This window comes from Dipteris shenzhenensis, chromosome 20 (genome assembly GCF_047967505.1).
Source record: "Dipteris shenzhenensis isolate YYH24624 ecotype China chromosome 20, Dip_SZ_1.0, whole genome shotgun sequence".
In the NCBI taxonomy this organism is placed as follows: domain Eukaryota; kingdom Viridiplantae; phylum Streptophyta; class Polypodiopsida; order Gleicheniales; family Dipteridaceae; genus Dipteris; species Dipteris shenzhenensis.
Genome location: NC_141615.1, coordinates 17,959,465 through 17,971,988, shown reverse-complemented (window position 1 = coordinate 17,971,988; position 12,524 = coordinate 17,959,465). Strand labels below are relative to the sequence as shown.

The 12,524-nt window shown below is 42.9% G+C and overlaps 1 protein-coding gene across 1 annotated transcript in view; it reads left to right on the top strand.

Annotated features, from left to right (window-relative positions):
- The window catches only part of LOC147889373 (transducin family protein / WD-40 repeat family protein), a 112,709-nt gene that overhangs the window by 81,592 nt on the left and 18,593 nt on the right, over nucleotides 1-12,524 (top strand). Inside the window, exons 9-13 of the mRNA XM_087391571.1 lie at nucleotides 6,504-6,569; nucleotides 6,833-6,875; nucleotides 8,223-8,362; nucleotides 8,446-8,658; nucleotides 9,080-9,164. Of these exons, the coding sequence (XP_087247697.1) occupies nucleotides 6,504-6,569; nucleotides 6,833-6,875; nucleotides 8,223-8,362; nucleotides 8,446-8,658; nucleotides 9,080-9,164 (547 nt within the window). The remainder of the gene's footprint in view (nucleotides 1-6,503; nucleotides 6,570-6,832; nucleotides 6,876-8,222; nucleotides 8,363-8,445; nucleotides 8,659-9,079; nucleotides 9,165-12,524) is intronic.

The window sequence follows — 12,524 nt, the reverse complement described above, 5'->3', positions numbered from 1 at the left end:
CCCACTCGGGGGACTGTAACATAGCCACTGCAGCACCTAGGCTGCGCCTTCCACCCGGCCTCCCATTGGTGCTGCAGCAACTCGTAAGGGCCTATCCCATGCTGCGGCAGTCTCTGTTCCTGTAAAAACAACCATCCACAGTCAAGAAAACTAAGAAAATCAAGTGTCTCTCCTGCTGGTACCTCCCGAATCCACAAGGACCTGCAAAACGACCTTGGAGCTGCGAAGAACCTGCTAAAGTCCAAAGACATACCAGGGTACAAGAAGCTGCCAAAACATGTAAGGACTTTCAAGGTATCTCAAGGTATATTGGTGGGGCTTTCAATTTATTTTTTGTGCACAATGCCTACATTGGGGTGTGTAGAGGATACATGGGGAAAGCAAGCTCTAGAAAGTGCTGTGACAGCATATTTAGCAGGGACACCACTTAAGGCCAGCTTGGATGTCATCACCCACTTCAATTAAATCTGCTTGGTCTTGATTGAAAAAATGGAAAATTTGGAAGCTATAAATGTGACCCTACTAGCTGAAAAATCACAGGTAGGCAAGGTATTATCTGAAGTGAAAAAGCAGGGAGGAAAGATGCAACAAGAATGGAGGAAAGAGAAGGCCAAAAGAGAGGAATGGGAAAAGGAAAAAACAGCAAGGATTTGCCTCAAAGATAAAATGCAAGCCATGTCTACTGAAATACAGGAACTCAAGTACACCAAGGGGACACTAGAGGGGGATGCAAGATAATTGATGAGCTGAAATCGGAGAATGAGATTGCAGATTTGCAAGCAACCGTGCAAGGAAAACATGCTGAATTCACACAGCAAATCACAAAAGGGAAAGCAGATATTCTTGCATGGAAAGGAGTGGTTAAAAAGGGCACAATAGCACCCAAAAAGGAGCTCATATATGAAACTTTAGAGGAAGAAAAGAGGCGGAGCAGCAAGGCATTGAATGTGCTGGTTAGAGGTCTAAAAGTTGGTGACACCCCCATGGCAGATGTTGAAGCCCTATTTGTCAAGATGGGGGTCAACCTTACCTGTGAAGCAGCGTGGAGAGTGGGTAAGGCAGATGCACTGACATGGTCCATGGTAGTGAAACTACGGACTGCGATAGATAGATCTACCGTCATGAGCATGAGGGCAACACTGAAGGGCACTAGGATTTTCTTGGATGATGATCTCACACGCCTGCAGCAAGAGCATAGGAGGGAGGGAATGGTGCAGGTAATGGCAGCAAGATAGGAAAGGAAAGGGGCAGCCTATAGAGACGGCAAAGTGATCATTCAAGAGAGGGCATATAGTTATGAAAGGGAAGAAGGGAAAATAGGCAGCACATGATGGTGTCTGACTCATGGAATGAGAGCACAAAACAGGTAGAAGATGGCAGTGTGGAATTACCCTTTGGTCTGACCCAGGGGGTTTCTTAGAGACCTACATGGACGGAATGAGAGCACAAAACAGGTAGAAGATGGCAGTGTGGAATTGTAATGGCAGGCTCTGGTCTGACCCAGGGGGTTTCTCAGAGACCTACATGGACAGAGACATGATTTTGTACACTGAGACACATGAGAGTCGAGAGAGGAGGCTGACCACAGTGACAGGATATACTTGGGAGTTAGCATATAGGAGAGATATCAGGGATATGGGGCTCGGAAGGAGTAGACTGTAGCAGTTCTCTTCAGATCACATTTGAGACCACTTATATTGGTGATACGGCGAGAGGAGCAGGCACGACAGAGGTGGATACAAGTCCAGCTATTGGATGCATGGTCGATCTTCATTATGGTGCGCTATTTTTCCAAGATACATCATCCTACGTGCATGAGGTCACTATAGATGAACAAAGCCCATATGAGGCGATATATGATGACAGCACGGAGTTCTCTAGGCAGGGAGACATCCTCCTCCTTGGAGACTTCAATGCGCGCACATGAGATAGAGTGGTGGTCTTGCTAGATTTTGCATCTGATTCCCTCATAGTCATAGTACCGAAGCTAGATCCAATAGAGTGTTGGATAGTGAGGCGCTACACATATGTCAGCTGGGAAGATGCCTCAAAACTCTTGGTTCGATGACGAGTGCAAAGAGAGGAGATCTCACCTCACACGTGAGTGAGCCTTAGGCCATCTGACGACACATGAGGCGCAACGGATCTCACGGCTATTGACGTGTCGTAAGATGTGAGCCTTCATCTTACACATGATGGATGAGGTGATCCAATCTTTTCAAGGGGGAGATCCCACGATTGGATGGTGGCTTCTATCCGAGGGGAAGCCACCTATTCCCATCATAGACTTAGATGTCTGGCACACATATCTATGATGCTATTATGTAGGTACCACCTGATATGTCCTCTATGCCCAGGCCCACTACTTGTCACTTGTTCAGTGTACAGAATGTATAGGCTGCACTCCGTTGGCTCCATAACCATAGAGCCTAGGGTGATGATGGGTTATGGATTGAGCATTTCGCGCATGGGCAAGAGATGCGGATGTTCAACCATGCTGTATGCCATGGCTTTCCACTCGCTTGGAGTACTACCACCATTGTGCCTATACACAAAGCAAGCGAACCCATGGATATTGGGAACTACCGCACTTTTATGATTGGCCACACTTTGGCCAAGATTTATAGGTCGATACTAGAGAGGGAGATCAATGGCTACACAGAGGCACATGAGCAGTGGCCTCTAGGACATGTAGGACTCCGGCGACAACACTACTCTAGACCATGTCTTCCCCTTGTGGGCTATCATGGAGGAGGTGAAGTCAAGATCTGTAGTCCTCATATCATCTTCAACAGATGATATGAGGATTATGTCATCATATCACCTGCTATATGCGGATGATGTAGTCCTCATATCTCATCTTCAGTAGAGGGACTATAGAGACATCTGGAGGCCTTGGAGGTGTTTTGGAGAGAGAGAGACTTGACAGTTAACCTTGGGAAGACCAAGGTTATGAGCTTCAACACCTCTCACGCAGTACTCCACCGTCATAATGTCACAGACGGTCGTGAGTCAGTGGAGATAGTGCAGTCTTACACATATCTAGAGGGCAGTCTTCACAGGGCCGGTTTTCACGATGACTCATGCAGTCAATGCACGACTCACACAAGGATAGGGAGCCTTAGCCCGACTAAAGAGAGAGAGAACTTTCAGGCACACTTTCAAGATCGGCCAACGAAGGGCTGGCTTTTCGACAAGATTGCAGTGTCATTGCTAGCTTTGAGGGAGCCAATGGAGCCATGGATGATTATTGTGGATATTATTAAGCTTGACTTTTGATGCTTCTTTATGTATGTTTTGGATGTAAAGTGGTTTAAGGACATGGTGGAAAGAGGCCCTAATGCAACAATCAAACGCCATGCAAGTGGCTTTGTAACTATTGACTCCACAAAGTTTTGGCAAAGTAAGAAGGGCACACTAGTACTACCGCAATAATGTGAACAAGTATTTCTTTGTATTGCATCTAAATCCGCGTCTAATTCACAATGCAGACACACTATTAGACGTGCCCATATCTTCACTATTATAGTAGCACCTATAGACGCGCCCGCTATTTTGCACGTCTATCAAGCGCGTCTATAGTTGCTTTGTCTTGTTGTGCCTCCTACTTCTATTGTGCTATAGGTTTACCACTTTGGGTTTTTCTGATACACTATTCCCGTAAGAGATATTTCGCTTCTGCAATAGTTTCCCTGATGCAGCTTTCCGACTACAATGGTTTTGTCAGCTACAGTATTACGTCTGACATGCTTCAGTTTTTTAGTACTGAGTCAATCCTAGTGAGGCCGACACCATGTATGTAGCACCTTTTTGGGAGATTGATCTCTTGGTGACGGAGTGCAGAAGATTTGAGCGGCTATAGGGGATTATGGGATCTAGGATGATTCGGAGTAAGCCCTTAGTCTTCCATTAGATAATACAGGCAGAGTTCGCCATGACACTCTCTAGGTTGATGCCATTTTTTAGACAGTAATATTCTTCTACAGAGTTTGAGCTTACTCCACTGAGAGACTACTGAGGCTGACACTAGAGTCATCCAGAGGCTAGTAGAGAGTAGGGTCGGTACAGTATGGTATGCATGTGTATCCACCTGGTTTTCCAGTCACGGTATTCATATGAATTGGCTTCCCTCTTCCAGTTTAGTATGGATGTACCGTCCGAGCTGATCCCACGAGACAAGATTAACTGTATCATATGGTTGGATCTCCTCCAGCTCCATACGTCTCAGACTTTTTGGGGGGAACCAGTAGTTCCCCACCAAGATCCATGACCACTTCTTGAGAGTATTGAAGGATGGACTCATCATCAGATCCAAGTACCTCGAGGACAGAGGAGTCTCACTTGCAGTGAGGATTGCCATTGGACAGATGCGGGTCTCGTCCCATTAGTTGAGGATCAAGGTAGGGAGAGATGCATGCATACCTAGAGAGCAATGGATTTGCAGGTTATGCACACTTGGGGAGGTTGAGACAAAGAAGCATTTCTTATGTGTTTGCCCAGCCTACCATGAGATCCGCGGACGATACCACTGCCTCTTTCAGGAGGGTCACGGCTTTTGTCCACTCTCACGATTGATCCACTTCCATGACTAGGTCTGCATTGGGGTCTTTTTGATTGAGATGCGATGACACAGAGAGACTTTATTGCATCAGATTAGAGAGTAGTAGGAGGAGGTTGTGCCGTAGGAGGCTGGGATAGACTGAGTACAGCAACATGTCACGGACTCTATGCATTCGATTCAGCTCCAAGACATAGCGGGGTGGAGGAGGAAGAGCTAGCTGACATGGGGGCAGTGTGGATCAACGGGGAGAGACGATGTGACGCTACCGATCGGGGGACGTAGAGACCACACACGATACGAGTGACCAGAGCACACACGATCCAGGTTTGATCCATCTCAGCTAACCTCAGAGGAGACCGCCAGAGATGAGGGCCCCTTGACATAGCACATCGGATATAGAGGTCGAGGAGACCACGTCCTCTGCCATAGCGAGAGACAGCTCGATAGACAGATCCAGGATATCTTTGCAGCCCATCAGAGAGCACCACGGCACCAGGTTTCAGATTTTGAGCTTGCAGTTTTTCAGTTTTTGATTTTTGAGTTAGCTTAGCATAGCACTCAGCAAGGGCCCTAGCGCGCCCGTTGCTTCAGTGCATGGAGGCTTGTATGGGTTTCCTTTTTAATGTACTTTGTCCCATAGGCCCGTGTGGCGTGAGGTCTTTCGAGGATGTTAATCAATCTCTATGTGTGTGTGTGCACGCGCACGTGTCTCTCCCTCAGCGTGTAGCTCCAACATGTAATTCCTGCCTCAGCTTGCAGCTCCTGCGTCTCAAGCCTGCCTTATAGCCCTAAGTGGCCTGAGCCTTGCCTCAACACCTCAGCAAGTAGCAGGTCGGGCCGCCTTAGCCACCCTCAACCTTAGTTCTATGCACAACAGCTCAGTTCGGGGGAGTCATACGCATGAGCCTCCAGCTGGGTCGCAGAACAGACAGGTCAGGGCATCTCGAATAGTTTTTTGCCCCCCTCCTTTCTTCCACCCTGAGTTAGGGCTGACTCCCTAGCCCTGCTCAGGGGGTTACGAACACCCGGGGGAAATTGTTTGTAGCTCAGCCAATATGGAAAGAAATAGCGATCAATCTTTGCTCTTGCCATCTCAACTCAGGGAGAGAGACTGTCTTATGCAGCCATCACCGCCTTCGCCCGGACTCCCTCCCCCTATGCTTTGAATTATCAAAGGCAAAGAAGCAAGCTCATGGTTCAAGTCTGCTATTTATAGCAGGAGATCAGAGAGGTTAAGGCTAGACTTGCCTCTTTGGAATTGAAAGTTTTCAACATGGAAAGCAGGAAGTATTGCAGATACACAATTAAGCAGCACCTAGACCACATTTGGTGGCCAAAGTCCAGGACATGGTTACCACTCAGCTCAAATCAGTGAAGCATGAAATTACAGCAACTATGGACAATAAGATCAACAAATGCTATGCGTAATCTCGTAAGCCTGTGAGACCTCTTGTAGACGTTAATATATCTTTCTTTCTTTCTTTCTCTCTTAGAGGTATTTTTGGTCTTTTGCAGACATTAAAAAGCCTTTCTTTCTTTCTGTCTTTGCGAGGGAGCTAATATGAAAAGAACCGTTGATTTTCTTCGTAAAATGTATACATATAGAATTAGAGCATAGTGCTAAGTTGGCAGTCACACTTGGCTTCTCCTGCTTATCCACCATCTTTGAGACATTGGTGGATGTAATAAATAATCTCACCAACAGCTCAAGCCTATAGATTTACTTGAAGTCCGAGTATAGGAATTAATAAGGTACATGCGTGAAAGGCTACATTGACCCTAGTCGCAGCCAACAAGTATCATTCCATTGTAATGAAATTCATCACAAAGAGCTAGGTCAGTGGACAGTCTTTATGCTGACTTTTTTGTCTCTTATAGAGAATTAGCAGGAACAAACTTTTATGCCTACATTTTAGTGTAATGGGATTATGTACCTCTACAGGACCAGCAAAGCAAAGAACTTTCGCAAGGACATGTGTCAAGGCGAGCGAAAAAGCTGAAAATGAAGGTATGCTTGTGATTGCAGCATAAAGCTGTTATTCCCTGCCTCCTCTCTGGGGGGCTCCAAGACTCTCTTCTTTCATTTTATATTTAGTCATATTTTTGAAGTACAATGATGATTAAATGCCATAATGTGGAGTTTGCATAAAGTAGGATGAAAACAGTGAAGTGCATGTTATAGAGCACATTTTATTCTTGCTCAAAAGATATATGCCTTTTGGAATTACAAATAAGAAGAACACTAATAGTACAGATCACATGTTTTGACAGGAGGAAGAATTGAAGCTACCTCCGGTCGTTTCTTTTGCTGCAGGTTTGTTGGTTTCCCTTTTCGTGAATTTAATTACTCTCAAAGAATGTACGCGGTTGCTTTGTAGTCAAGCATTCAGACAGATAAACCATACAACTAATTTATTCTGAACATACAAGTGGGCACAATTATATTGATGAGTGGTTTGTATTATCTCAAAAGTGCTGTGCTGAACTCTGAATTGCTGTGTTGGAGAAGCTACTCGAGAGGGAATTTTACGAAAGTAAAGCTTCCTTCTCTGGTACTGTTTTAGAATGGAAAGTGACGATAAATAATGTTTACAGACTCTGCATTCCCCAGAAACTGAATTGTGTCTTTCCCTAGCTGCAGCAGATGACATTGAGATTTCAGATTGGCTTAGATGTTAACCGACGAAGCTGCAAGTCTGGAGTCGATCCCTCCTATCTCTTCTGTTGCTTGTATGTTCCTCTTTTTGAAAACCTCTAAATGTGCTCAAGGATAATCATCAATAGTCTCCCAAGCTTCTTTTTGTCCCCCCTTCACACCCTGTTCACTGTCACTCCATATTATCTTTTTTTCCCTTCTTATTCTCTGTGCTCCTTCCCCTCTACACTGGTACGAAGGTGAGTGGTCAATAGACATGCCATGTTAGTGAAAGCAGCTGGTAAATCTCACATACTGATACTGCTCATCCCCCTCACCTGCAAGCTGCATAGATGATGAAAGAACTCTCTCCATGGTAATCTCGGTCTTCTTGCGTGTGTTGGATCATATTTTTAGCTCTATCAAGATATGTGATGATCTAGAAACAGGTGTTAGTGTGCAGAGGTCTTGATGCAAACTCTGCAAGTATGATATCGTGTGGGGTACATCTCTTCCCTCAGATAATGTGAGAGAGCATCACAACTTATGCCCTCTGACGTCTATTGCCTGAAGTGTAGCTGGAAATGCTGTCGCTCCAATCTTGCTAGCGATGCACATCCGTTGTGTATCTTTTGAAATGCCTTATAGCTCAAACAATTCTGTACATTTACTCCTAGTCCCCCCCCTCGGTCTTTCTTTCTTCCCCACACCTGGATCAATCAGAGATCTTCAAAATCTGGTCTTCTGGACGTTATATTTTTCTCCGTAGAAATGTGGTGGTAATTATGGTTTTCAGTCATTCAGTCAGTCATGATCACAATTTGCATGTCCAGATCTTGTTATTAGGGGATCAAATAGATAGACGGGTATGTTTACATTGTCTCCTTTTGTGCTGTTGGAGTAGCTGTCTTAAATTGATATTTTGTACATATGGACCACCTCATATTGTCAAATCTCTGAGATCCATTCAGATGTTTGGATTCTCTTTCATATAGTATGAGCTAAAATGGTGTTTTATTGTGCCAGCTGATATCCGTGAGCGAGATTGGTGCAATGTGGTCACATGCCACATGGATGATAATGCAGCATATTCATGGCGTCTCCAAAACTTTGTGATTGGCGAACATGTTCTGAAGCCAACACTTGAAGATGCAGGGCCTGTGAAGGTAACCTTTTGTAATGGGGTTGCAAATGATTGAATTATAGTGTGCTCTTTGATACCTAAGGGTCTGAAACTTTGATTTCCCAGGCTTGTGCAATAAGCACCTGTGGGAACTTTGCATTGCTTGGGACTGAATCAGGCTGCGTGGAACGGTTCAATATTCAATCAGGGTTGAGCCGACAGATTTACCATGATGTTGCTCTGAGCCATTCCAAAGCTCATGATGGAGCAGTTCTTGGTCTTGCTTGTGATGCAACAAACACTTATTTAATAAGTGGGAGTTATGATTGCTATGTGAAGGTATGGTGATTTGTTCTGAAATCTCAAGGTCAGGATGTGTATGCCCCCTCTCGTTGATATTTATTTCTTGAAATTTAAGTTGTCTAATGGTGGGACTTTGTCTTTTGAAAAGTTTTTGGCCATGTTTTCTTGGAATTTTACGTCATTCCTAATAAAACAAGGACGTATCAGCTAGTATTTTAACCATTGGTTCTTTTTTTAAGACATAGAAGCATTAGAATGGTAAAAACTGCAGATGCTACTTTGAATTGTGGTATTTGCAATCATGGTTCCATCTTTATTTTGACCTGGATGCTCACAATTTGAGAGTTGCAGAGAAAAGTTGAAAATGTAGTTTCAGAGCAAAAGGTCTGGGATATTGCTAGCACGGGTGACATTTCTGTAATGTCAATAAGCTGATTGCACCCTTTTCCATTTGCAGGTGTGGAACTTTAAAGAAGGCAAGTTGCGATCTAGTTGGTCTATTGGCTCACCCCTGATCAAGATGGACTTTCATCGTGGAAGTGGTAAGTTATTTTTCTGTTTCTTATGATTTTAGGCTTGGCAACAAAAGTTGTCAGTGACTGCACTTGGTCATATATGCATAGAATATGGTGCCCTTAATAAGGTGACACCTAAATAAGTATCCTATGCCTTGCATTGATGAGCTCTTTGATAAGTTGCAAGGAGCTAAGTAAAATTGATACGTTTTGGATACCATCAAGTAAGGATTCATCTTGATGATGCAGCCAAAATTGTTTTTAGAACCCTAGAAAGTCATTTTCAGTTTTGAGTAATTCCTTTTGGGTTACTTGCTACGTTCATGACTTTGATGAACAATGTGCTTAGACCCTACCGAAGGAAATTTGTAGTTGTCTTTTTGAATTATATTCTTATCTTCAGTAAGACTAAGCACGATAATTTGGAGCACTTGAAGGTAGTTTTTGAGTTGCTTAAGTAATGTAAGTTGTATGCCACAAACAATCTAAGTGAGACTTGAGACTTCTTTTGTACCAAAGTGAAGTATCTAGTTCATATTATCTTCTTGAAAGGGATATCGTGACACTTGTGAACTGAATTGCAGTTCAAGAGGGGATTCTTGTGTTTTCTTAGATCTTAGATTTTCTCAATCTACCGTCGGATTAGAGGTTGATATATATGATAAACTTTAACAACTTGAATATGGTGGTTTACACATTATAAAAATGCCTCACATTGACTCAAACATTTCTGATTTGGCCAAATATGGAGTCATTTCTTCCCAATTCCATAGATTTTCCTCCTTTGTACATCTAAGGAGTCTTTTATCACTCAATGTAGTAATTTGATCACTTTACTAATACACAAGAGGTATAATCCAAGGAAAATAATGAAAAAAATACGCCCAATCTTAGATATGAAGTATTTTATCTATGGTGTATCAGCCTTAGGCATGTTTAGAATGATTGAACATAAGCTGAAAACCAAAAGTGGGGAGCTGAATAGCCCGTTTTTCTTTTAGTTTCAAAAGAGAGTTTGATTGAGTATGCATGTGCTTTCTAAGTTGGGAATGCAATTTCGCATCTTTGTAGGAAGCGATACATAAGTGTAAGAGGTTCATTTAGTCTCTTATGTTTTAAATAATTAATTAATTCTGTAAATTATTTCTTTCGTTCCTGAGAGAGAGAGAGAGAGAGAGAGAGAGAGAGAGAGAACATTTATTAAAGTCTTCGAAAGACCAATGGGTCTATGAGATTGTGAAAATCTTGGAAACGAGCTGTGGTGGTGGAGCTACTAAACGAGCATCCACACCAATGCAAAATGCAGAAAATGAGAGAGAGAGAGAGAGAGAGAGAGAGAGAGAGAGAGAGAGAGATTTATTCCTGTTTTTTGATTTATTTGTTTTTGCTTAGTCACCTTCTTCCTTTCGTCTTTATTTCTTGTTTTCTTTCTGTTTTGTTTATTTGATGTATTTTAGTAAGCACTCGGTTTGTCCAAGAGACTCCGTGAGTCTTTAGAAACTCAGTATAGCTGCTTATGCTCAGACACTGATGACGACATAATTGTTACTTTGCTTGTCAAATATATCTTTTGTTTTTCTTTTTTTTATAAAAGCCTCTCTTCCCCCCCCCGCCCCCTGCGTTCCCTTTCGTTTTCTCTTTTATTGTCTTTGTAGAACTTTGGACTTTGGAACCACAGAAAATCTAAATTTGTATGATTGGGTATATTCTAGTCTTACAAAGGTATATAGAAGAACTTTAAATATTTCTTGGTCTTTCAGGTTTCTATCATGTCAAGAATATTCTAAGGTTGGAAAAGAGAAGTACCTTTACTTGGACTGAGAGAACTTTTCAGCTTATTAAATAGTTCATAGCAAATGTTCCATTTTTAAAATAGTTAATTCTAATAGACGTTTCATACCTGATACTAATGCAATTGCTAGAGCTGTGGGTGTTTATGAACATCCTATAGTTTCAACGCCGATAGTTGGCATTGATGTATCTGCACCAAATGTTGGTGAAAATAGTAATGCTTTTCAAAATGAAGCAATTGTGCCCCTTGTTGGTCAAGCACCTATAGTTGGTGTTGAGCAAGCACAAAAATAAAAAAAATATGCCATAGTGGATGGATACCTACTCTATAAGAGTCGAATTTCTATCTCAGATAACAAAGACACTAGGCTAATTTTTATATGAGTATCATGATACTCTGAGTGTGGCATTTAGAAGGCTTACTCTCTTTTGAAAAGACAGGCCTTTTGGCCTAGTATGGATAAGGACGTCTAAGAATAGGTTGTTAAGTACCAGAAGTGCCAATAAGGAAGAACATCTTAAGTTTGGTAGTTTGCTACATCAGTTAGAGATTCTGTCTGCTGGCAGATGGGAAAGTATCCTTATTCACTTTATTATTGATTACCAAGAACACAAAGAAGTCATGCCTGTTTGCGGGTGATAGTTAATTAATTGGCTGTAGATGCAAAGTGGAGTTTGAAGAAGGTAAGAAAGTTTATTTGAGAGTGCCGATAGTCCTCTAAAACCCTAAGAATGCTGAGTGTCTATTTGAGAGTGCCGATAGTCCTCTAAAACCCTAAGAATGTTGAGTGTCCTAATGTTGCCGAAAATTTCCTTCCATTGTGGTTCTATACGTGCCTATGCGTGGGTGTAGACCGAGATCTATGTGCTACTCTTAGAAAGGAAGCAAATGTCAACTTAGTGATTAGTTCGTGCTGCAACACGGTGCATGGGCATGTGAAGATGCTTAAAGATGTTAGCACATGCAAGGAATTCGGAAGAAATGGTCAAAATACAAAAGATTCATAAAGGGAATGTTATTGTTATATTGCAGAGGTGTGCTAGCAGTGCTCAGACAACTATGTGTGCGAGTAGATGTACCACTCTTTCTTCCGCTACTTGATCACGTGGACAACATCCGGATGTATGATGCCTATTTGCATGAATCGGAGTTGGGCACGCTTTTATTGAGCATGACCCTCGGGCATGCTAAGTAAAGAGATCCACATGGATCGAGACTTTATTAGAGTTATGGCTAGTAATTTCTCTAGCTATCGAAGCAGCTTGGGAAATAGTCGAGCAATATTAGCTTCATAGGCTTCAAGAGTGCCGTGATGTGTGCTTGGACAGCTTGCCACGCTGGGTCTTGTACTTTGTTCGCTTTGTTTGAGCCATAGCCTTTTGCTTGTCGTTGGAGGCTTGGGCCATCTTGCTGTATAGGCTGACTATCGTCGGAAGGTAAGAGTAATGAATGACTCATGTGGAGGTTGTAGTCCCTCAATTAGGGACAATGTGGTGTAGGTGGGTGCCGTAGGAAGCTTTGTTGTGCCGGACTTAGAGGCTTTTGTGAGCTGGGATGGCTTGGAGTGGGAGCTTGAAAATCGGCAGCATTTTAGG